The 25,610-nt window shown below is 51.6% G+C and overlaps 1 protein-coding gene across 1 annotated transcript; it reads left to right on the top strand.

The window, feature by feature from the left end:
• The first annotated feature begins 20,442 nt into the window (after positions 1-20,442).
• On the top strand, positions 20,443-25,278 carry KRT19 (keratin 19). The gene is made up of 6 exons (XM_054457529.2): positions 20,443-21,058; positions 23,627-23,709; positions 23,901-24,057; positions 24,359-24,520; positions 24,631-24,756; positions 24,898-25,278. The coding sequence occupies exons 1-6, from the start codon at positions 20,639-20,641 to the stop codon at positions 25,150-25,152; spliced, it is 1,203 nt and encodes a 400-aa protein (XP_054313504.1). The 5' UTR covers positions 20,443-20,638; the 3' UTR covers positions 25,153-25,278.
• Positions 25,279-25,610: the final 332 nt, after the last annotated feature.

The following is a 25,610-nucleotide window of genomic DNA, read 5'->3' as shown; positions in this document are numbered from 1 at the left end:
CATCACCGCCTCTCTCCGGGCTCCCGTGGCGGGCTGCTGACGCACCCCACAACCACCTCCCCCAGACTTCACTTTGCAGACGTTGCTTCTTCTCTTTGAGCCTCTGAATGCCCGGTGAGGTGGGCAGGGCAGGATCCCTGTCCCTGTTATGGACTGGAAAACAGTTTCAGAGAGGCGGAGGGCTTGCCCGAAGTCAGCCAGCTGATGAAAGGCGGAGCCTGGCCTCAGGGCTTTGGACCACCAAGCCAGTGCCCAAGCCCTTTCCTACACAACTCATGGCTCCCTGGAGTTTGGCTCAGGGTAGAGGGGGAGATGCTACAGAGGAAGGCAGGAGCCTTTGGAGTCAGCTCCACTACCACCTGCCATGTCATGTAACCTCCCTGAGCCTCAGTCTCCTCATCTGTAAAATGGGCGGTAATCCTTTCCCTTGGAAGGTTGTTGTAAGGAGTGGACATCACGGATGTCAAGAGACAGCAGAGTTACCTGATCCAGTGTGTCAATGTGGGGGCCATGGGGCCCTGTCCACGTGTCAGTACAGCCACCTCCTTGGAGATCCAAGCTGGGAATGTCAGAGCCTGGCTCTTCCTCGTTGAGGTGCAGTGAGCTGCCTTAGTCTGTGGTGCAGGGCGTGGGGGTGTACATGCTCTTGCTGCTGTGAGCCAGTGCAGAGATGGAGCCAAGAGAGGCCAAGTTTGGTGGGGTCAGGGACGGGGCACGTAGGAGGTCGGTGGGATGAGTCACTCACCAGCTCAGATTGTGGTGTGAAGGGGAAGGAGTGTGGAGGCTGGGCCGGGCCTGGTAGCACCAGGCACAGACCTACCAGGCAGGGAGGCAGCCCTCTGGGACCAAGGCATGGCACCCTGCCAGTCCCACTCGCCCAGCCTCTGCGCTGCCCGGAGCTCCCTAGGGGTGAGGGTGGGTGGAAGAAGAAACGTGGCCTGGGACCTGTCAGCGTGTGGGTCTGTGTGGGGAGAGCCGGGGTGAGGGTCTGGGCTGCTTTTTTGTCCTGCTCATGGCCCCTCCTGGTCTTCTCCCAGTGCCAACGCCTTTCTTCCTGCCTGTGTGCTGGGGATGAGGAGTGCCCCTCCCAGCCAGCCACCATCTAAGACAGACATACCGAAGCAGTGTCCACACATCTACCAGGCATGTTGCACCTGGCTGTCAACGTAGATGATCAGCCACATCTGTATGCACCAGAGCCCCACAGAATATGACAGACTCTCAGGGTTGACCGAGTGTAGAGAGGGAACTATTTCTGGAGGTGTGGACAAGAGCAGCAGGGATCAGACATCCCAGAGTGGAGCAGTGGGAAGCTGAGGGATGGTGAAAGGGAGTTTGAGGGGGTGTGGCCAGGGGAGGGCTGCCCTGCAGGAGCCTTAGAGCGAGCAGCAGCGGCCAGAACCATGGCTGGGCAAGGAGAGGTGGGGGGGGATAGATACACAGGCCCCTTTCTTCCTGTTCTCTATCTTCTGCTGCTGCCTCCGGATGGGTGGCTGATTCCAATGGGGCAGTCGGAGGGAAGGGAGCCAGTGACGTGGGGGTCATCCTTCCAGGTACAGAGCAGGGCAGAGGAAGGTGGAGAGTGGATCTAAAGATCCAGGGAGAATTATCAGCACAACAAGTGGCTGGGCAAGGGGGCACAAATATGAGCCAGACCCCAGCCTCGAGGAGCTCACTGGCTGGTAGAGGGGATAAGAGCCAATGAATTCTCACCCATATAGGGAGAGGACAGTGCCTGGGAGAGGATCAGGTAAAGCACCAGAGGGGCTCAGAGGAGGAAGTGTGGGTGCCAGGGATCACACAGGCCTGAAGGAAGAGGCGATGTATGAGTCCCACGTTGCTGCTGTAACAAGAGGTGGCAAACTCAGTGGCTTAAAACAACACAAACTTACTGTCTTCTAGGCCTGGAAGTCAGAAGTCTGAAATGGGCCTTATGGGCTAAAATCAAGGTGTCATCAGAAATGCTTTCCTTCTAGGGGCTCTGCGGGAGAATCTGTCTCCTGGCCTCTTGCAGCCTCCAGGGGCTGCCTGCCTTCCTTGGCTTGTGGGATCTTCCTCCTTCAAAGTGCCTCACTCTGACCTCTGCTTCCACGGTCCCAGCTCTTCTCTGTGACCTTGACCATCTTGCCTCTCTCTTACAAGGACCCTTGTGATTACTTTGGACTCAATCAGATAATCCAGGATAACCCAACCCCCATTCCAAGATCCTTAATGTAATCACATCTGCAAAGTCTCTTTCTGCCATGGAAGGTACATGCTCACAGGTTCCGACTGGCACATCTTTGGAGGGCCATTATTCTGTCTACTCCAGGCAATGGTGAAGAGGCAGAGTTTCAACCTGTAACGGCCAAGGGGAAGGACCCTGCAGGTGGATAGGATAGCCTGAGTAGAGGCAGGCATTTGAGAACCTAAGCACTATTGGCCAGCACCTGTGAGTAATTGCAGGAAGACTGTGATTTTGGGGGACAGGGCTGGAAAACCAGCCTGGACATGGCCAGTGCCTTGCTCCATTTCCAAATAAATGCAGTTGGCCTCTGAGGCTGTGTGGCAACTGTCAGTGCCTGTGGCATGGCGGGGCTGGCGGGGGGGCTTCTGGATGTGAGGTGAGCCTTGCTGTTCAGTGTCCATCCCTCCCCGACCCACCCTTCTCCAGGCCCAGCACGGCTTTATTCAGGACCTGCATGGTGAGTCGGACCCTTTCAGTTGTCCCCTCCATGAGGCCCTCTGTTGGCCTGTCTCTTATCCACCCACACCCCCACTGCCAACAGGCCCGCAGGCAGCACCGGTCCCCTCCCCTGCCTTCCCCAGCTTCCAGGCCTCCGACTCTCTCCCAGTATTACGCCTCCAACACACTGAACTGCTCCCTGAACTCCCCACATTGTCTCACCTGGCCAGGCCATTCCCACAGCTTTCCCTGTGCCAGAAACACCCACCAACCGAGCCCTTTTCTTCCCACTCCTCATTCTTCAAGTCTCAGCTTTTTGGAAGAATACTTTCCCCTTCCCTCCACCCCACCGCACAGGGAGCAGTGAGCGACTGCCACAAAAATCTTTTTTTTTTTTTTTTTGAGACAGGGTCTCACTCTGTCACCCAGGTTGGAGTGCAGTGGTGTGATCATGGCTCACTGCAGCCTCAACCTCCTGGGCTCAGGTAATCCTCCCACCTCAGCCTCCCGAGTAGCTGGAAGTACAGCCACACACCACCATGCTGTGATAGTTTTTTGTAGAGATGTTACCTAGGCTGATCTTGAACTCTTGGACTCAAGCAGTCCACCTGCCTCGACCTCCCAAAGTGCTGAGATTATAGGTGTGAGCCACTGTGCCTATCCTCTCACAAAATCTTTTATAAAAACCCATACCTGGCCAGGTATGGTGGCTTATACTTGTAACCTCAGCACTTTGGGAGGCCGAGGCAGGCAGATTGCTTAAGCCCAGGAGTTCAAGACCAGACTGGGCAACATAGCAAGAACATGTCTCTAAAAAAAAAAAATTGGCCCAGGCATGGTAGTGCATGTCTGTAGTCCTAGCTACTGAGGAGGCTAAGGCCGGAGGATCACTTGAGCCCAGGAGTTTGAGGCTGCAATGAGCTAGGATTGCGCCACTGCACTCCACCCTCGGTGACAGAGCAAGACCCCGTCTCAACAAACAAACAAAAACAAAAAACCCAAAAAACAAAACAAAAAGCTCCTCCCAGCCCACACCTGCTGAGTGGTTGTCCGTTGCGGTGATGACTGACACATGCCATTTAACCTTCACGTTGCTGGTAATAACTATTGATTTTATGGAGTGCCAGATACTGTGCTTCACACCTGATTTTTCATTTATTACCCCGCAAGCCCTCTGAGGTTGGTGTTATTAGCCTCATTTCAGAGGCGGGGACACTGAGGTTCTGACAGGTGAGGTAACGGCCGTTGCATGACATGGCTTTGAAATAAAATGGTGGCTCTATGAATCAAACCCAGGCCACCCTGGCTCCAAGGCCCGGGCTCTAAACCACATGCCACACTGGTGTGATTATGGTCCGTGTTTTATAGGGGAGGAAACTGGAGCTTAGGGAGGTGAATACCTGGGCCTGGCTAATAAGTGGCTTTCACCCCAAGGCGTGGCTCTTTTCAAAGGCCAGGCCTGTCACTGCCTTGCTACATGGTCACTTATTAACCTTACCTGCTACACTATACTGCTGGGCCTCTGTTTTGTAGCTATTTGTGTAGATCTTTCCCTCCCCCATTCTCCCCTCTCCCATCTGCCGGGAGCTTGCTGGGGGCCGGGCCTGAGTCTCTTTCGTCTCTGAATTCTGCATGTGGCATAGGGCCTGGCTCAGAGCCCATGCACAGCACACGAGTGAATAAAGGAATGAATGGTGTTTCCTGGGCATGGCTTTGGGCAAAGCAAGAAACTGCTCAGAGTGCTCATCTGCAGCCAGTAGATCCAGGGAGGCTGAGGCTGTGAGCTCCTGCAGGGCCCAGGCCTGGGGTCCCAGCACCCCCTCAAACTTCTTGGCAGATCTGAATGCCCAAGTTAGGTTTTGTTTTTTTACAGATATATAATTTTGTACTGAATTATGCATGTATTATTTCTTCCCAAATATATATATAATGCATGTATTAATTCTTTCCAAATATATGTAATATATATTATAAATTATAAAATATGTAATACATAATTATTACATGTAATATATATTATATAATGTGCAATACATAATCATTACATGTTATATATATTATGTATTATATATAATATATAATTCTGCATAATATATAATATATATGTAAATATATTTGGGAAGAAGTAGTACATGCATTATATATATATACACATTTTGGAAGAAGAAATACATGCAAAATTCAGTACAAAATATATATATATTTGGGAAGAAGTGATAGATACATAATTCAGTACAAAATTTTAAAAGTATAAAGGACATTCAGCAAAACATTAGTTTCTCCAGTCTTTGAATTCAGTTTCCCAGCTCCCTTCCCAGAAGCATCCCCTGCTATCTCACTTGCTTGTGTATCCTTCTAAAAAACCCAATGCATTTACCAACATAGATGTGCATATCTTCTTCCCTGGCACACACATAAAAATAATAGCAAACTGTCTATGTTACTGTACCATCTTACATTTTCATTTAATAAAATACTTTGAACATCTTTCCTATCAATACTGTACGGAGCTGACTCATTCTTTTTGATGGTGGCACAGTATTCTATTGCATAGTTGTCATATGTATTTATTGTATGTATCATATAATGAACATTTAGGCATTTCTGGTCTTTTGCTATTATAAATAATACTGCAGTGAGCCTCCTAGTACTTCATGTCATTTGGCACATGTGCAGAAGTACATCTGAAAGATAAACACCTGTGAGAGAAATTGATAGGTCAAAGAATTATATTAAAAAAATTTTTTTTTTTGAGACATGGTCTTGCTCTGTTTCCCAGGCTGGAGTGCAGTGGCACAATCTCAGCTAACTGCAGCCTTGAACTCCTGGACTCAAGCAATCTTCCCACCTCAGCCTCCTGAGTAGCTGGGACTACAGGTGCATGCCACCATACCTGGCTTAAGATTTTGATACATATTGGAAATGACTGTTCATAGACCTTATACTACCAGCAATGTGTGGCGTGTCCAGTTCCCCACATTCCCAACAAATAGTAAGTTAGCAAACCAGTTCCCCATATTCCCAACAAATAGTAAGTTAGCAAACCTTTTTATTTTATTTTATTTTATTTTGAGACAGAGTCTTGCTCTGTCGCCCAGGCTGGAGTGCAGTGGCGTGATCTCGGCTCACTGCAAGCTCCGCCTCCTGGATTCACGCCATTCTCCTGCCTCAGCTTCCCAAGTAGCTGGGACTACAGGCACCCACCACCATGCCCGGCTAATATTTTGTATTTTTAGTAGAGACAGGGTTTCACTGTGTTAGCCAGGATGGTCTCGATCTCTTGACCTCTTGATCCGCCCACCTTGGTCTCCCAGAGTGCTGGGATTACAGGCGTGAGCCACTGCGCCCGGCCAGCAAACCTTTTTATCTTTACCAATCTGACATGTAAATCATGGGATTTCATGGTACTCTAAATTTGCGTTTCTCTTCTCAAGTAAGGTTGAACGTTTTCATAAGTCTAAATGCAACTCGTAGCTCCTTTTCTGGGAACTGTTTGCTCATATTCTTTGCCCTTTTTCCTGCAGGGTTCTTGGTTTCTTACTTAGTTATTTGTAGGAGCCCTTTATATATATTAAAGATATTAACCTTGGGTCCATGATAAGGGTTGTGAATATCTTCCTGCTTTATTGTCTCCATAAATTGTGTTGCAAGAAGTTCCCAGTTTATTACTTTCCACTTTCACTCTAGTTATTTGCCTCCATGTCCTTATTTCCTCATATTGTAATTGTCCTCATTTTTCCAGGAACTTTCTCTCATATTATCTGATTTAAAACTTGTTACCTTCATGAGAGATGAATATTGATATACCCATTTTTTGGGGGAGGCAATTGTCTGTGGATCTCTTGTATTTCTGCACATCTTGCAATCAGAGGCACTGACAGCTTTTGTTCTGGTCTGCCTTTTCAAGGATGTGTTAGTAAACTTCCTTGGAAGATAGAGATGACATCTTCCTCTGGAAAAGAGGCAGTTTTTTTTTATTGTTCTGTATAATAATAACAATATTTCTCTCTGGAGCAAAGATCAAACAGGTTTTCTTGCAGCCCATTATAAAAAATTTGGTTCCCCAAAGTGTGGAGCTCCTCAGCTGTGATACAAAACCCATTGTATATGTAGTGTAGCATCCACTAGAGTCAAGCTTTGTGTTGTCCTCATGGTACTTGGGGTGGGGGGCTACTTGCTTAAGCTTAGTTTAGTAAGGCACAGAGCTGGGATTTGAACCCACAGCTCTTTGCAACATAAAGCTTAAGTTTCTTGCTGTGCCATGAGTAATAAAGTCTTTGCCTCTGACCCAGGGTCTCGTGTCTTCTGCCAGCATCCATAAAACTGTGGCAGGACAACTTTTTAACTTGCAAAAAGAGTAAAATTTTAGACCTTTACAGTTCTTGGCAATTTGGCAGCTGTGCCAAGCGAGGCTTTGATCACCTGTGCCTAGGGTCACCCAGACAGAAAGCAGCAAAACTAGGTGTCTTACTTTTTAGTTATGCTAACGTGGACTTCCTGTGTTAGCAGGTAAACGGCCCATGGCTAGGCTTCTTTCAGCCACTTTATCTTGCTTTCGGCTTACCCACTTTCAGCTTACCCGGGCCTCGCTCCCTCACTCAGGGTGCCCTCCATCTTTGTGCCTCTGCCATATCTCATGGATCTCATGCGTTAGGCTAGTGGTTCTCACACTTTAGTGAGCCTCAGAATCACCTGGAGAACTAATTAAAAATTCAGACTTATTAAAGGTGCAGATTCGTCCACAAAGACTCGATTCAGTAACCCTGGCTCCCCTCTCCATGGGTTTTGTCCTGGGGGTGGAAGGACCACACGGCGAGTTGCTGCTGTAAAGAACAGGCTGACTCTGAGAATTTGTGGGCAGGGATTTGATCAAAGCTGGCTTGAGACAGATGAGCCTGGTGCTGGGGTGAGTTGCCGGGGGAGGTCAGCTCTTGGGGAGGCGGCTGTGGTCCTTTGGTCTTGAGGTGATAAGGCGAAGATGGTGGGGCAGCAGAGGGAAGGAGTGAGGGGGTGCTGGGACAGGGCTGTCAACCCAGCTGGGCCAATAGCCCTGTGTTTCCAGCCTCAGGGCTTCCTGCACCTGCTGTCTGACTCACCTGGTACTTTGCATGTATCATCTCCTGGCTCAAACAATCACTGTTGACTTCTGCAGGAAAAAAATAAATCAAATCTGGTGGCTTGACCTGCTAGGCCCTTTGTTGTCTGATTCGAACCAGCTCTGCAGCCTCTGCTCCCCGGTTTTCCTTTGACACAGTGGTTAGACTGCATGGTGCAGGCCCAGACCTTGTGAGTTCAAATTCCAGCCCTGTGCCTTACCAAACTCAGCTTAAGCAAGTAGCCCTCAGTTTCCTAGTTGGCAAAATGGAAGTGATGACAGTGTCTACAGCATAGGGGAGCTTCAATGATTTAAACAAGTCGATGGATGCCACATACTCAAACAGAGTTAGGCATAGAGGAAGAGGCCAATACATTTGGCCTGTTTTTATAAGATTTCTTTTTTACTGGAACTTCCCACCATCCGCCACCTCCATGTCCTCACTCCAGGCACCATTTACTGTGGCTCACCCTGGGGCTGTGCAGGGCCCCCTCCTCCAGGGCGCCCTCCCTGCTTACCCAGGCCTTGATCACTCACTCAGGGTGCCCTCTGTCTGAGCTCCAGCAGCCCCGGGTCTATGTCCCTCCTCTGACCCTGGCCTGCCTCCTGCCTTTGTCAGGAGCCTACAGTGTTTACCTCTTTCTCTTCCCCGAGCTCAGGTCATCCCCTGGGGACAGACATCCTGGCTCCAGGGCACCTGCCTGCTGGTTTCTGCTGAGCAGGACACCAGCTGTGGGACTTTAGGCAGGCTGAGGCCCCACTCTCTCTCAGTTTTCTGACCTATATAAACTGCTGGAGGTAGGCTAAAGCATGTGTTTGGGCTTTAAAAGAGGGAGAATCTTTGCTGAAGCAAAATCTCACAGAAAGCTGAGTATATAAAACCAGTGTGAGTGCATGTGTGAGAAGGCCTGGGAGTGTGTGAGTGTATGTGTGAGCATGTGTATGCGTGTGTGTGTATGTGTGAGTAGGTGTGAATATTGTGTGAGGTGTGTAAGTGTGTGTGAGTGTAGGTGGTCACAGCAGATCCGCTCAGCTCCCACCCCTCTGCTTAGGGCTCAGCAGGCAAGGCTTGAAAATCTCTGGGCTAGAAGATTTCTATGCCCCCATCCTACAAGTGTAGGAGTTTTGTCTACATCATCTTGCTGGGCTTTTAGATGCTTATTACGTTTCTTTCTCTTTTTTTCTTTTTTTTTTTGAGACAGAGTCTTGCTCTGTTGCCCAGGCTAGAGTGCAGTGGCTCTATCTCAGCTCACTGCAACCTCTGCTTCCCAGGCTCAAGCAATTCTTCCTGCCTCAGCCTCCCTAGCAGCTGGGATTACAGGCACCCACCACCATGCCCAGCTAATTTTTGTAGTTTTAGTAGAGATGGGATTTCGCCATGTTGGTCAGGCTGGTCTTGAACTCCTGACCTCAGGTGATCCACCTGCCTTGGCCTCCCAAAGTGCTGGGATTACAGGTGCGAGCCACTGTGCACGGCCAAGAAGATGCTTACTATGTTTCTTAGCAGTCAAGGTGAAGATAAGGATGAGGTAACATAGACATGGCAGGAATGGGAAACTTGGGGTTCGTGAAGCCTCCTCTCTTCTCCCCATGCTCCAGCACTTTTTTCTGAAGCCCCAGACATGGATCTCCCTGTTGGGATGTGTTTGTTTGGTTTCTGTGTGCCAGGTCCTCATTGTATGTTTACCCAGCGAGGACAGATATCTCTGGTGGATCTTCTCATCCCCACAGGCTCCAGCCCTAATCCCAGGCAAGGACTTTGGAGGAAGCACTTTCCTCTCCAACTCCAGCACATTCCACTGGAGGGGGAAGGGTCTTGGCAGGACTGAGCCAGGGGAGGGCAGAAGATGCTTCCTGGCACTGTGGTTCCTTGGTGCATCCCCCATGCCTCCCTGGTGCGGGCACGGCTGGTAGGCCTTGGGCTGGTGCTTGGGCAGCCTGCTGAGGGCTGATGCTGGCACTGGGTAGTTCCTGCCTGGAATGGACGTGAGATGCCTAAGGGAGCCGGTGAGGCTTTGTCTTCTGTTAATACTCTGTGTGTGTCTTTGAAGTGGGGTGGTGTTCCTTTTCAACTGACTTCAAAAAGCCCTTCAGATACCAGGCCCCTCTCATGGGATCAGGTGTCAGCTGCTCTTCCTTGGGGCAAAGGGGATCTACCCCGGTCTCCCTCATCTCCCCCTGAGTCCCCAGGCCCGAGCATTCCTGGTGTTCCCAGCTCCTGGCAGCCCATCTCGCTATGTGATTCTCTGTGGTTTCTGCCTGATGAATGTTTATCCTGCAGCCGGTTGGAGCCGGGAGGAGCAGGGCCTCAGCATCCTGTCTCCAGAGCAGCTCTGAAGCTCCTTCCAGCTGCTGTTAGGAATGCTCCTTCTCCCCCAACCCCCTGCTCACCTGGTCCAGAAACTCACTAACCTGAGCACCCCTCCCCCAAGTCTGCAAGGCCCCGCTTGCCAGCCTAAAGCCAGTGGAGCCTGGTATGAGTCAGAATTGAAAATAATAAGCACTCCCCTCAACCCATGCTAGAGGTGAGACATGCTCACTGCTGCTTTTTTGAAAATGTGGAAAACACAGATCTTCATTAGAAATCGTCTGTCTCTTGGCTGGGCGCAGTGGCTCACGCCAGGAATCCCAGCAGTTTGGAAGGCTGAGGTGAGTGGATCACTTGAGGTCAGGAGTTTGAGACCAACCTGGCCAACATGGTGAAACCCTGCCTCTACTAAAAATATAAAAATTAGCCAGTTGTGGTGGCAGGCACCTGTAATCCCAGCTATTCAGGAGGCTGAGGCAGGAGAATCACTTGAACCCAAGAGGCAGAAGTTGCAGTGAGCCAAGATTACACCACTGCATTCCAGCTTGGGTGATGGAGTAAGCCTCTGTCTCAAAAAAAAAAAAAAAAAAAAAAAAAAGAAAGAAAGTCACCTCTTTCATACCAACCCCTAACTGGGCTCCGTCTGTGAAGGCAGGGCCCAGGTGGACACAGCTCTTGTCCTTCCCCTCCCTCAGGAGGCATCAGTGCTGGCAGAGATCGGGGTACAGTCATTGCTTGGTTAGTAGAACCTAATTCTGCCAGGACGCCTTCCAACACAGATCTAGGAGGGCCCTGGGTGTGATTCCTTTCCTGGAGGCGGATTAGATAAACCACCGTCTCAGACAAGCTTCCTGACCTCAGTGCAAATGGGAGGCTCACACCTCAACCAGGAGCCATGCAAGATTCTCTCCTTCCCTCGTCCTCACCATGAATCGTCAGCCTGACCTGCTGGCTCTGCCCTCGGGATATCCCTTGCAGCAGGCCACTGTTCCTGAAGTCCTCTGATGTCTCCCCAGAACAAGCCCCCAGTGTCTCTCACCTGGACTCTGTTAGAGCCTCTTATTAGATCTCCAGCTCCCTGGGCCCCATGGTCTATTCCACAGGGAGCAGCCAGGGGCAGGGAGGGCGTCCCATTGCTCCTCTGCTCAAAGCACCATTACTCTCAGGATAAAAGCCAGTGCCTCCATTAGACTGCAGACACCGAGTGCTCTGTCCTGGCCTCACCTGGGCTCATCTCCTGCACACTCTTATTCTGGCTCACCCTTCTTAACCACTGGGCCTGCTTGGTGTTGCCTGAACAGACCAAGCTCTCTCTTCCTTAGGGATTTTGCCTCTGCTGTGCCCTTGGCTTGGAATAATCTTCCCTGGGGATCTGAGGGCTCCTTTGCCTCATTCAGGTCTCTGTTCATGTGTCACCTCCTCAGAGAGGCCTTCCCTGACCACCCCTTAATGGCCTTCCCTGCTGACCCCCTCCCTGGCTTTGCTACTCTGCCCCGTACCCCAAATGAAAGCCCCAGGAGGGCAGGCAGCTTTAGACTGCCCTGCTCTTGAGGCCCAGAGTCTAGAAGGTGCCTGGCACACAGAGGGTGGACCATAATTGGTGTGAAATGAAAAAAAATAAAAGGGCTTCAGGAGAAGGCTCTGTTCTGGCAAATAATCATTAAATGTTTACTAGTGCTGGAGTCAGCCCTGGGGCTAGATACAGAAGCTCGAAGTCTAGATGGGGAGACAGAGCTGTGGTATGTGCTAGGCAAGTGGGTGGGGGTGGGAATGCTGACCCAGCCTGAGTGGGTCAGGGTGGACATATCAGGGAGAAGACACCCACACCAGTGGAACTGAGAGGAGCTGGCATGGCTGCCATCCAGGTAAAGGGAGGGGACAGGTAGGCAGGGAGGATGCTCTGGCCAACGCCGGGTGGAGGTGGCCTCCAGCACACAGCGGGTGTTCAATGAAAATGCTCGCAGTGTCCAAGACCCCTGCATCCGAGGAGGACAATTTGAGCTTCTAGACGGGAACCTTCCCAGGTGAGGGGGAGTACAGAGCTGAAGCTTCCCCTCAGGAGTCGTGGGATCAGATGGGTTTTGAAAGGAAAGATTTTGCCTGTGGAGGGGTCTTGCTCATGTGGGACTGCCCAGAGTCTGTTCTTGAAGGAGGCATCATCGCCACCACAGCCCACCAGGATCCTGATGGGAGGGAAGTTTGTTGGCCAGAAGGCAGCAGGGAAGCAACCCAGGTGCCCTCTCCTGGGTGCTGGGAGTCTGGGCAGGCACGCGGACATTTTCTTTCTCTCTGTCCTGTGTCTGGCACTCTCCCTGTCCCAGTCCAGATGGAATGGGCCACAGCTTGAAGTGGGGCAGAGGCGTCAAATGAGGCCCAAATTGAGTACGGCAGGAGAAAAGCTGAGAGAGACACCCCTGGCTAAGATCGGTGGGGGGGCCTTCCTGTGTGGAGTGAGCCTGAGCCTGCTCACGTACTCACCTCCAGGGAGAGGGAGTGAGGAGGAGGCAGGCCCCTGTCTTCCCAGGCTGTGGAATGTGGCACCTCGGGGAAGCTGGCCCCTGGACCTGGAACTATTCCTTGCAGGACTCAGCTCTCCCTCCCCACCCACACCATCTGCCCTGGTTCCGGTCAGGCTGGTTTTTCCTCCCCTGAGGACTTGGAGAGGAACACCAGGGGCCATCCTGACCTAGTGCCCTGCCCTCCCCCTTTCCTGGGTTTCCACATCTCAGGAAGCCATTGAGATGCAGCAGAAATGGCCAGACCTGGGCTGTGGGGAGGCTCAAGTCCCGAGAGCATCAGCCTCCTGACCCGAGTGTGGGTTTGGGCTGCTCATGACATGGCCAGCGCTGCCCTGTCCTGGCTGCTGGGCTCTTCAAGACAGTGAATAGGATTCTTCCCCATCTGGGCAAGAGCAAGGCTCCCCAAGAGATGGCACGGGTCCCAGGGCTGGGGGACGGTAGTGGCAGGGGTCTTGCTCAGCTGAGACCGTCCAGGACTTGGCCAGCATCTCTGGCACACAGCAGTGCTTTGTGCAGGGTCCCTCTCCTCTCTTTCATCACTCCCATTTGTCATCAGGTCATAACAGCAGGTCTTGTCTCTGTCCTTTACTCTCTAGCCCACCACTATGACTGGGATCAGACCCTCTCATCTCTAGCATGGACTATTTTAAAACACCCTAAACTGGGTTCTTTATCCCTGGTCATCCCTGCTTCCCTTGACACATCAATCCATTTGCCACACAAAACCCACATCCCATCCCTGATGAAAATGACTTTCCATTGTCTTGCTTACAGCTCCCCCACAGCTAACCTTGTCCTCAGCGCTCCCCTCCCCTTCGCTCCTGCCATGGCCCAACCATATTGAATTGCCAGTAGTCTCCCAAGCTGGGCCCGGTTACTCATCTCTTCCAGGCTCCCATTCTCTTTACTCTTCTGCCAGAGAAATACCTACTGGTCTGTCAGCTTCTTGCTCAAGGGTCATGCCTCTGTAATTAAATAGCTCTCAATGCCCCCAGCAGACATAATTCCCAGCATCTACATACTTGATCACATTGATTGGTTTGAGGCATACCTCAATACTGGGTCAATAGCTCTAGCCTGATGGCTCACATGGTGGTTCCCACTCCAGCACCCCTAAAGCTCCTCCAGCTATTTCAGAAAGTCCCCAGGGGAATGACTCGCATGTGCCCACAAGATGGCTGCTGTCTTACATAGAATACCCTCTGCTCTGCCACCAGCTGTAGCCCCACAGGTCCACGCCACCACCTGGGAGAGCCTTGTTGCCTGTTGTGAGAACACCCAGGGGGGCCAACTTCAGATGCTTCCAGACCATGGATCCTTGGAGAGCAAGAGTGGGAGGGGCTTTCCTCAGGTGTAAGTCATCGGCCGCAAGGAGCTCTCCCTGTACTCAGACTCTTCCAAAGTTCTTCTTGTCCGTTTTGCCTTCTTGTTTCATAAAGAAGTAAAACTAGCCTGGCGGACCCAGGGGTGAGGGCAGGAGCATAGAAACCCTTTCCAGGGTCTCTCTTCTCCTCACATCTAGTTCTACCTCTTCCAAAGCTTCCTCTCTCATTTCTCAATTCAAGGCTAGGGTTGGTGTGGATGAGCGGAGACAGTGATGTCAGTGGTGAGTGTAGGGAGGGGAAGAGGGTATTGACTATATGAAATTTGGCTAGTTCTAAATATCCGTGGTTTAGTGTTACTTAAGAAATTTTTATTTTAATTAACAAGAAATACATAAATACATTCTTATAAAACTTAAAACCATAGAGATTAAGCTTAGGTTCCTGTTGGCTACTGTCCTTCAATCAGATTCCTTCCTTACCTATGCATGTATTCATACATATTCATATGGGCCTTAGCAATAAGTCATCTTTTGAGTGTATGTTGACATGAATTTATCATATTAAGTGTGTTGCTCTCCAACTGGATTTAGTTGCTCTCCAACTGGATTTATTGTTGCTCTCCAACTGGGATGGGATTTTTTTTTTTTTTTGTTCTTTTGAGATGGAGTCACTCTTGTCACCCAGGCTGGAGTGTAATGGCTCGATCTCAGCTCACTGCAACCTCTGCCTCCCAGATTCAAGCAATTCTCCTGCCTCAGCCTCCCGAGTAGCTGAGATTACAGGCAGCTGCTGCCACGCCTGGCTAATTTTTGTATTTTTAGTAGAGACGGGGTTTCACCATGTTGGCCAGGCTGGTCTTGAACTCCTGACCTCAGGTGATCCACCCACCTTGGCCTCCCAAAGTGCTGGGATTACAGGCGTGAGCCACCATGCCTGGCCCAATAACTAATTATTTGGGGTTTTCATTGTCACTATTCATTGTCATTACTCATTCTATTTAATTTCGAGTCCTCCACAGCAGGATGTTACATAGTTACTGAATGCCTCCCTGCCATTAGTGATTGTGTCTTTGCACTATAGCAAACAATGCTGAATAGGGCATCCTTTTATCTGTCTTCTTCAATACACGGGCCAGGGTTTCTTTCGGGTGAACATGAAGAGTGGAACTGATGGCTCATGAAGTGCGTGAATGTTAAAAAAATGATGACATTGTCAAATCGCCCTGCAAAGTGGTTACTACAAACCACCTCCCACCAATGTGTTTGAGGAGGTTCATTTACTCATAGCTTCCCTACTCTTGACATCGTCAAACTTTGTGAGCGGGCCAGTCTAATTAGGAAAAGTAAATTTCCTGTCTTCTCCTGAATTGGGGAGAGGTGGTCCCCTGGCTGCCTTAGTTGGGTAGGGGTCTGGGAGGGGGCCTGGTGCTATTGACAGAAACTTCCAGCCAGCCCTGCTTACGGTCCCTCTTCCACTTTTCCTCTCCAAGTCTGTGGTGCCCCAATTCTTGAGCTTCTTTAGAGTATGTTGAGAATGTGCTTGCCTCTCATGGGCTTCCTGCGCTCTCCTCTATTGACCCCTTCCTAATCCCCCAGGAAGCTGGGTCTCAGCTTTCTCTCATCTTCTGTGTTACCATTTTTGAGCTTTAAAGCTTTTGTTGACATGTCTCATCTTTGGCCCTCCTTCCTTCCTTTCCTCCTTCCCTCCCTCCCTCCCTCCCTCCCTTCCTTCCTTCCTCCCTTCCTTCCTTTCTTCCTTCCTTCCTTCCTTTCTTCCTACCTTCCAGCTGGGTCTCACTCTGTCACCCAGGCTAGAGTGCAGTGACACAATCTTGGCTCACTACAGCCTCCACCTCCCAAGCTCAAGTGATCCTCTCACCTCAGCCTCCTGTGTAGCTGGTACTACAAGTGCACACAACCATGCCAAGCTAATTTTTTTGCATTTTTGGTAGAGATGGGAGTTCGCCATGTTCCCTAGGCCAGTCTCAAACTCCTGAGCTCAAGCAGTCTGCCCGCCTCGGCCTTCCAAAGTGCTGGGATTACAGGCGTGTGCCACTGTGCCTCACCTCTTCTTCCATTCTCTTAAAATACTCCTTAACTGTCATATCATAGCAGGGTTTTAGGAAGGAGTCAAAATTGATGTAGCTATTGAACCTACCACATTTCACCAAAGCTAATACACTTCTATACTCTCCCTACCAGATTGTCAGCCTCTTAGAGGCAGGAAATGTTTGTATTTACTTCTGTGCCCCAGCCCCTGGCAGCATGCGTAGCACAGAAGCTGCGCTTGATGCATGTTCACTGAATGAATGGAGGAGCGGGTGAGGAAGTACCCTGTGCTGGTGGTCCTGGGGAAGGGGAGGGCATTCAGGTAAGGAGCTACTAATTGACAGGACTTGCAAGCTGATGAAGTTTTCCACACATTTACCTTTCCTCTCCTCCAGATTATGAAGAGAGCCTTCTGCTTTGCTCATGGACACGAGTCTGTCTCCTCTGCTAGGCTCAACTTGGAGGAAACTTGCTTGAATGGCCCATTGACTGACCAAACAAATAATTGTGTATCAGAGCAGGCAGGGCAAGTTGGGATCTTGGCAGATGATACAATGCCTTCCCCAACTTGGTGGCTCTTTCTCCAGGGCAGCAGAAGAAGGCACCTTGATCCCTTTCCCATGAGAGGAGGGCAGCATTAGCAATTGGGACTGTGGCTTGAGGGAGTGAAAGATTTTGGCCCAAATACCCAGTCCACTACTTACTTGTTGACTTTAGACAAGGTATTAACCATTTTGAGCCTCAATTTTCTTGACTGTAAAATGGGAACAATAATACTTAATTAACATAATTCATTGAGATAATATATGCAGAGTGTTTTGCATGGAGCCTGGCCCAGCAGATGTTGGCTATGATTATCTGCTGTATTATTATCACCTTGGTCATCATTATTCTTGTTGTCGTTATCACACCATTCCATTCTATCCAAGGACTAAGTCTCTCACCCTCAGCTTCTTTCCTGTGGTCTCCAACCACTATCCCATTTCTCCTGGGATGATGAAAACTCCCCTACCTTTAACCTCTCCACTCTGGGAACCACCTGCATCTGTTGAAGGGTAAGAAGCTTCATGCTTATGTCCGAGTGGAGATGCAGAGAGGGCCTCAGCCTCAGTGTTAGGAGTTAGAAACGAATCCCAGATCTGCCTCAGTTCAGTCGGTTGAATCATCATGTGACCCCAGGAAAGTCACTTTACCTTTCTGAGCATCCTGGGGCTGGACTGGCTTTTTCTGTAATTCATGGGTTATTAATAGATATTTAAAGATTCCATGGTCCAGTACATTTGGGAAATACTGGTTAAAGAAAGTTAAATAATAACACTTGTAGCCAAAATTATAGTAACAAATACTACATAACAATAACATTATATAATAATAATAATAATGCTGTTTGAGTGCTATTTGCCAGGTGTTGTGATAAACCTTTTACAAGTACCACTATATTTATCACTTGAAGCAACCCTCTGAAATAGGTATCCTCCTCCTCATCATCATCATTATCATCATCTCTATTTTACAAATGAGGAACTGAGGTTTCCAGGGCTTCTGGTACTGTGCCTTGTGAAAGAGAGTCAGAGAGAGCAGAGTTTCCGATCTTATTTGACAGGGATCTCTTTTCCTACAGGGATCTCATAGTGCTGGGGTTCTGTAGAATCTAGCTGGGGAAGGCTGGGCAGGATCCTCCCTGGGATTCCTTTGAGCTCACCATTCCATACCCATCACTTCCAACCCTCTGTACCCCTCTTCTGCAGACCCCAGAACTGAGACTGGAGACATGAACATTGGATGGGTGCTCCTCTGACCAGGTTCTGCCCTCCTGAAGCCAGAGGCTGACGGGAGCCTCATGGTTGTGAGCACTGTTTCCTGAATGGGAGCAGCAACTTGACCCCCAGTTCCATCTCTGGGTAGGGCAGCCTCTACAGACTGTTCTCCTGAGTTCTTGATGAATCAGAAAGTGCCAAAGGCCACATACCTCATGGCCAGGCACTGTTTCTGGCCAGAGAGAGGGAACAAGGTATTCTCCCTAGCCCAGCCAACAGTTCAGTCTGGGGTTGACTGCCCTTAGCATTGGCATGATAAGATTTTGAGGGAAGGCACCCAAAGGAGTTGTTTTGGGGGCCGAGACTTCCTTGGAAGGGAGAGCAGGGCCTCCATTACTCTTGGCTGATGGTCAAGAAGCTGGAGGCTGGAATCTGATACTCCTAGCGGTGGACCTTCGGCAAATTACTGCCTCTCACCAAGCCTCTGTTTCCTTATCTGTAAAATGGAGATAAGAATACCTTTTCCACTGGGCTGCTGTGAGGATCCAATGAGATCTGAAAAGGCCTTGTAAACTGCTACCCTATAGTCAACTGTCCTTCTGTTTATGGTCTTAGAGTAGGGGGCTGGGACTCCAAGTGCCTCTGAAGGTTAGGGAGCTCAGAACACCTTAATCTTAGGAATAGAACTGTTGATTCTATTCTTTGCCCTTTAATACAAAGTCCCTCCCCAGACCCTTCTATCAGGCCAGAAAAACAGAGCTGCCTATTGGGGCTTGGTGTGCATGGCAACTATCTGGCCAATCTTCCTTCCCGCTAATAAGAAGCAGGCCTCCTCATCAGGGCCAGATAAGGGAATGACTCAGAGCAGACCAGTCCCAGGGTGCTGGCTTTTATGGCTGGTCTTGGACTCCCCTTTTTCCCTCTTGGGCTCTCCAAAGACCTTCAGTCTTTCTGCAACTGATTCACTAGTTAAACAGCCTCAGACTGGCCTTCCTGAGGGCTCAGAGCGGTTCCTGGTGGGTTAGGGGTGTGTATTTATGGGGTTTCCTGCCTCAGTTCAAGGATGAGTTGGCAGCTAAAAGGTAGTTTGCTGGGAACTTAGGTTTCTGAGGCTGTAGACAAGTCTCCACCAGTCACAGGTGACCCAGGTGATAATACACAGAAAGGAGGGCTGAGCTGGGCCGCCCCTCTTTTCATGAGGGAAAACTGAGGCCCAGAGATGGGCAGGGACTGGCCTGTCTCCCTTAACACCTTCTCAGGAGGGCCTCTGTTCCAAGCCTGGGTGAATGCTTTGCCATAAGGACAAGAAGGAACCATAGGGACGGTTCTGGGGACAGGGGGTCATTGGGGACAGGAACTGGGGTGAGGTTGTTGCAGCGCCCTGCAGTGCCTGGCAGGGGGCATGGCCCTCCAAAGAGATCCAAAAAGGTGGGTGGAATTGTTGAACAGAGCAAGCGGTGGGGGGGGGGAGGGGCTGTGTGGGGAGGAAGGCCCTGCCTCTATTGTCAAAACCCTTACCTTGTGCCTGGGCTCATTCAAGCACTCATCTTTATACAAGGATGAGGACATGCATTCAGCAGCCCTCTGACAAGGAGGGCAGGGATTCATCCTATGTTTGCCTTTCAGTGGCAGATGCTAAATGCCTCATGGGCAAGTTACTGGCCTCTCCCAGGCTCTGCTTCCTCATCTTGGAAATATTAAAGCAGCCCAATACTTGTGTGGTTGAATGAACGCCTGCTTTGGGGGATGGAAGGGAGGGGATCATCCTGGTGGCCAGGGACGAGTGGGCTTTGAGGGTTCCAGAGTGGGGATCAGGCTGGAGCTTGGTGTTGCAAAGGTGTCAGCTGCCAGAACCGCTCCCTGCAGCTGTTCTCAGGAGACTATTGTCACCTGGGGCACTGAATGGTGACAGCAGGGTGAGGCAGCTTTGTCTTGAGAGGGCTGGGTTCCTGCAGCTCAAAGTGCCCTCATCCGGAAACGGCGCCTTTGTCAGAGGGGACAAAAGGGGAGCTGGGCATGGGTGTTTCCAAGAAGTAGGTTCTGAGAGGCTGTAATCTCCAGTGGAGCGCAGGAATCTGTGAATGCACTTTGTGGGGGGCAGGCTGGTTAGGATCGCAAGTAAGGGGCTCTTAACAGGGAGCACTCTGAGTGGTTAATCACTGGGGCTGGGCGCAGTGGCTCACGCCTGTAATCCCAGCACTTTGGGCGGCCCAGGCGGGTGGATCACTTGAGGTCAGGAGTTTGAGACCAGCCTGGTCAACATGGTGAAACCCTGTCTCTACTAAAAATACGAAAATTAGCTGGGCATGGTGGCGCGTGCCTGTAATCCCAGCTACTCGGGAGGCTGAGGCAGGAGAATCGCTTGAACCCGGGAGGTGGAGGCTGCAGTGAGCCGAGATCACACCACTGCACTCCAGCCTGGGCGACAGAGAGAGACTCGTCTCCAAAAAAATAAAATCACTGGGTCAGGGGTGTGTAGGAATATGACCCCAGAGGGACTGTAATTCCCAGTGGTGTCAAACTCTGGGTGATCTTAAAGGGTGAGGCTCAGAATGTGGCTTCCAGGGACAGGGGTGTCTAAGTACGTCCCTTATGGGGGAAAGGCCAGAAAAGGGTCTGCAGAGCGAGAGTGGGGGAGTGCGGGTCGGAGCTTCTGCGCGGACCGGGGCGGGGCAGCTCTGGAGGGCAGCGGCCTCTGGTCTCTGGGAGGGGAGGGAATTGACCAATGGGGAGAGCGCCCATATTTGCTCTCAGGAGCCTGCAAATTCCTCAGGGCTCAGATATCCGCCCCTGACACCATTCCTCCCCTCCCCCCCTCCACCGGCCCCGGGCATAAATAGAGCCAGGTGAGGGCCTCGTCGCTCCTCCCGCGAATCGCAGCCTCTGAGACCAGGGTCGCTCCGTCCGTGCTCCGCTTCGCCATGACTTCCTACAGCTATCGCCAGTCTTCGGCCATGTCGTCCTTCGGAGGCCTGGGCGGCGGCTCCGTGCGTTTTGGGCCGGGGGTCGCCTTTCGCGCGCCCAGCATACACGGGGGCTCCGGCGGCCGCGGCGTGTCCGTGTCCTCCGCCCGCTTCGTGTCTTCGTCCTCCTCTGGGGGCTATGGCGGCGGCTACGGCGGCGTCCTGACCGCGTCCGACGGGCTGCTGGCGGGCAACGAGAAGCTCACCATGCAGAACCTCAACGACCGCCTGGCCTCCTACCTGGACAAGGTGCGCGCCCTGGAGGCGGCCAACGGCGAGCTGGAGGTGAAGATCCGCGACTGGTACCAGAAGCAGGGGCCCGGGCCCTCCCGCGACTACAGCCACTACTACACGACCATCCAGGACCTGCGGGACAAGGTGGGCGGAGGCCCGGCCGCGGGAAGTGCAGTGCACCTGCCGCGGAAACCCAGCCCCGCGGGCCGGGCGAGGTTCCAGGCGGGGCGGCGGGCGGGAGCCCGTTAGGACGTGGGAGGTCCACAGGTGGGGCCGAGTAAAGGGGGACAGGAGACGTGCGGGGTAGGACCTCGGGGCTGGATGTAGAGGCCGGGGTGGTGGAAAGGGGAGGAGAACTGGGCAGGGCACATAAGTGGGTGGGGCCTCTGGAGGTGGCGGGGGCAAGGTCGGAGCGCCGGGACAAAGAAGGGACGCGGGTCAGCGAGGCCTGAAGAGTGGGAGGAGATGGGACCCGGCTGTAGAGTGCCCAGAGCTCTAGGCCAGGGGCCGCGCTGCCGCAGGAAGATGCGAGAGTTTGGCTTTGGTGATCTGGTTCACCCGGGGCCAGTCTTGCCCCCTCTGCCACCGCAGCGTGGGGCCTCCTGCATTCCGTTTCTCTGGCCGGAAGGGTCTGATGTTCATCCCTCTCAGGCTTTGGCCTCCTCCCACTCTCCCGCCCTGGGGCCCATTCATTTAGGAAGAATGGGAGAGCCGGTCGTGGCCCCTGGGCGGGGTAAAGGAGGGAGACTTGGTAAACCTCTGCTGGGGAGGACCTGGTACAGTGGCAGCTCCCTGTCGGGGAAAGAACGGATCTGCGTCACAGGCTCTTACAGGGGAACCCTAAGGGGCCAGAGGGGTGGGGCTTGGTCTTCACCCACAGGGAAGGAGAAATTTATCGGGTCGTGAAGAAATGTATCAGAAGCCATGGAACATTTACAGCCGCACACGCTGGGTCTCCCAACACACAGATCCCCAAAATATTTTCCAGTGCTGTACTGGTGGCATAGACCCAGACCCACAGACCAGGAGGAAGCGCTAGAGACGTCAACAGCCAACAAAAACAGTGCTTTACACACTTGTAAAATTGTGACCTACAGAGGCTGGGCACTGTGGCTTACGCCTGTAACCCCAGCACTTCGGGTGGCCAAGGTGGGAGGGTTGCTTGAGCCCCAGGAGTTCGAGATCAGCCTGGCAAACATGGTAAAATCTTGTCTTTACTAAAAATACAAAAATTAGCTGGGAGTGGTGGTGCCTACCTGTAATCCCAGCTACTTGGGAGGCTGAGGCAGGAGAATTGCTGGAACCCAAGAGGCGGAGGCTGCAATGAGCCGAGATTGCACCATTGCACTTCAGTCTGGGCCGCAGAGCGAGACTCCGTCTCAAAAAAAAAAAAAAAAAAAAAGAATTAGCTTGGCATGGTGGCGTGTGCCTTGCAGTGAGCCGTACCTGATCAGTGCCACTGCACTCCAGCCTGGGGCAACAGAGTGAGACCCTGTCTCAAAAAAAAAAAAAAAAAAAAAAAAAAAAAAAAAATTGCGACAATAAGTACATTTTACTATGCACCCTTACGCATTCTTTTTCTCACCTCTGTGTGTGTGTGTGTGCACACGCACACACACAAATGGGTGAAACAATTCTCACCATACTAAGAGAAATCCCCTCTAATATTTTATAGCCTATTCTGTTGCATTAAAAAACTACACAATCGGCCGGGCGCGGTGGCTCATGCCTGTAATCCCAGCACTTTGGGAGGCTGAGGCGGGCGGATCATGAGGTCAGGAGATCGAGACCATCCTGGCTAAAACGGTGAAACCCCGTCTCTACTAAAAATACAAAAAAATTAGCCAGGTGTGGTGGCGGGCGCCTGTAGTCCCAGCTACTCAGGAGGCTGAGGCAGGAGAATGGCGGGAACCCGGGAGGCGGAGCTTGCAGTGAGCCGAGATCGCGCCACTGCACTCCAGCCTGGGCGACAGAGCAAGACTCCGTCTCAAACAAAACAAAACAAAACAAAACAAAACAAAAAAAACCCCCCAAAACCACAAAACTATACAATCACCACCTGGTGCCTTGACTAATGAGTGATGACCTGCTCTTTGAAAAACAGAACACAATTACCTTATTCAATGATAAGCTGGCTGTTGTGAATGTGCCCCTTAGGTCAGTAAGACCTCAGGTTGGGGTGAACTTGGATGAGGCATCATCCTAAACTTTAGTTTCCACCTCTGTAAGATAGGAGTACCCACTGACCTAGCAGTGAGGTTCCAGAAGCTACAAAAGATGAGATTCAAAGTGCCTGGCACATAATTGATACTCAAAAAATGGGATTCTTTTCCCTGGGGGCAAAATATGCTTTGCATAGTGGGGGGGCAGGTATAGACAAAATCTACCCCCCATCTGGTTTATAGACCCCCTTCAGGCCATTTAGACTTTCATTGCACACAGGTCTCAGAGATTTCCTCCCCAGGCTTGCCTTCCTGCCCTCCCCCGCCCAAGTCCCCCTGGCTCCAGTGTTTCTTCCTGCCCCAGCTTCTGGGCATGGACTGTTTCCAAGGACTCCCAGAGAGCGGGCCAATGGGCGGCAGATGTTGGCTAGGGCTTTGGTCTCTAGGGTGCTGGGGTATATTCATTTGCTCCCCTCTCTCTTCTGGGAAGGAAGTGAGTGGGCAGTGCCTGTGTGTTGAACTGGTGCCAACCTCTGCCTCTGCCTTCCAGATTCTTGGTGCCACCATTGAGAACTCCAGGATTGTCCTGCAGATTGACAATGCCCGTCTGGCTGCAGATGACTTCCGAACCAAGTGAGTGTCTCTGCCCTGGGGGCTGCAGAAGCCAGGACTGGGGTAGGGGTTGGGGAGTTTGGAATCTGCTCTCACCTAGCCTAGATGGCCTGAAGCTAACCCCCCTATGGACTCCTGAACTCTGGGGAGGTAGAGAAGTCTTCAGAGATGCCGAGGAAGCTCTGCCTGGCTGCAACTATTTCCTTTGAAAGGTTTGAGACGGAGCAGGCTCTGCGCATGAGTGTGGAGGCCGACATCAACGGCCTGCGCAGGGTGCTGGATGAGCTGACCCTGGCCAGGACCGACCTGGAGATGCAGATCGAAGGCCTGAAGGAAGAGCTGGCCTACCTGAAGAAGAACCATGAGGAGGTGGGTTTCAAGCTGGGCCTTTCTTCCATCCTTCCCTAACCTCCCAGGGCTGAAGACTCTTTTATTCTGTATTCTCTGACCATGGTAACACTTGGCGCACCCTCACCATGGCCCTGGGTGTGGGATCATGGATCCCAGGGTTCCAAGAGGAATCAGTGATGACCCAGTCTGTCCCCCAGTGCTAGTTACTAGGCCTGCACCTGAAAACTAAGCCCCTTTGGCCTGAAGGGTGGGGAAGTGACCTGGGCAGGCCCAGCGGGGTCTGGGCCCTGACATGCCCATCTCTGCTGTATCTTTTCAGGAAATCAGTACGCTGAGGGGCCAAGTGGGAGGCCAGGTCAGTGTGGAGGTGGATTCGGCTCCGGGCACCGATCTCGCCAAGATCCTGAGTGACATGCGAAGCCAATATGAGGTCATGGCTGAGCAGAACCGGAAGGATGCTGAAGCCTGGTTCACCAGCCGGGTATGCAGAGGGAAGCAGGCACCCTTTGGGGTTTAGCAAGGGGAGGGCTTGGTGTTCCCTACGTGAAGGTCCGCCTCAGTGCTTATTCCCTCTTCCTCCTCTCTCTGCAGACTGAAGAATTGAACCGGGAGGTCGCTGGCCACACGGAGCAGCTCCAGATGAGCAGGTCCGAGGTTACTGACCTGCGGCGCACCCTTCAGGGACTTGAGATTGAGCTGCAGTCACAGCTGAGCATGGTATGTGTCCCCCGCCCCTGCTTCCCTGGGCAATGCACACTTATGCCCTTGCAGCCTAGGGCAGCCTGGCTGGTGGCTGTGCCCATGCCTTCTCCGGGAACCAGGCTCTGCTGAGTCACACCCCCCTTTCCCTATCTTCAGAAAGCTGCCTTGGAAGACACACTGGCAGAAACGGAGGCGCGCTTTGGAGCCCAGCTGGCGCATATCCAGGCGCTGATCAGCGGTATTGAAGCCCAGCTGGGCGATGTGCGAGCTGATAGTGAGCGGCAGAATCAGGAGTACCAGCGGCTCATGGACATCAAGTCGCGGCTGGAGCAGGAGATTGCCACCTACCGCAGCCTGCTCGAGGGCCAGGAAGATCACTACAGCAACCTGTCCGCCTCCAAGGTCCTCTGAGGCAGCAGGCTCTGGGGCTTCTGCTGTCCTTTGGAGGGTGTCTCCTGGGTAGGGGGATGGGAAGGAAGGGACCCTTACCCCCGGCTCTTCTCCTGACCTGCCAATAAAATTTTATGGTCCAAGGGAGGAAGGACGTTCGGTTTGTTATTTCAGCCCATGGAGAGATGGGTCAGGCCTTGGCCCTGTTTAGGTTTTATTTGAACCAAAGTTCACTCTGTCCCAGGAAAGGGAGGGGAGGGTACTCATATACTTTGCCTGTAATGGTAATTCCTGTTTGCAGAAGTCTTCATTTCTTTAACCCGTTCCTTAAAATAACCTGATGAAATAAGCGTTGCTTCCATTTTACAAAGGTAAACTAAGGCTCAGAGAGGTGAAGTGGTTTGTTCTATATGTAACTGCTCTAATGCATGGCAAAGGTGGGATTTGAAATTGTTTTTGCTTCTAGATTTAGTTTTCTT

This window comes from Pongo pygmaeus, chromosome 19 (genome assembly GCF_028885625.2).
Source record: "Pongo pygmaeus isolate AG05252 chromosome 19, NHGRI_mPonPyg2-v2.0_pri, whole genome shotgun sequence".
NCBI classification, from domain to species: Eukaryota; Metazoa; Chordata; class Mammalia; order Primates; family Hominidae; genus Pongo; species Pongo pygmaeus.
This window is presented reverse-complemented; position numbering and strand designations above follow the sequence as displayed.

Coding starts and splice junctions, on each gene's coding strand:
- KRT19 (XM_054457529.2), top strand. CDS start 20,639: ATGACTTCCTACAGCTATCGCCAGTCTTCGGCCATGTCGTCCTTCGGA. Junction 21,059..23,626: donor TCCAGGACCTGCGGGACAAG/GTGGGCGGAGGC, acceptor TCTGCCTTCCAG/ATTCTTGGTGCCACCATTGA. Junction 23,710..23,900: donor GCAGATGACTTCCGAACCAA/GTGAGTGTCTCT, acceptor TTCCTTTGAAAG/GTTTGAGACGGAGCAGGCTC.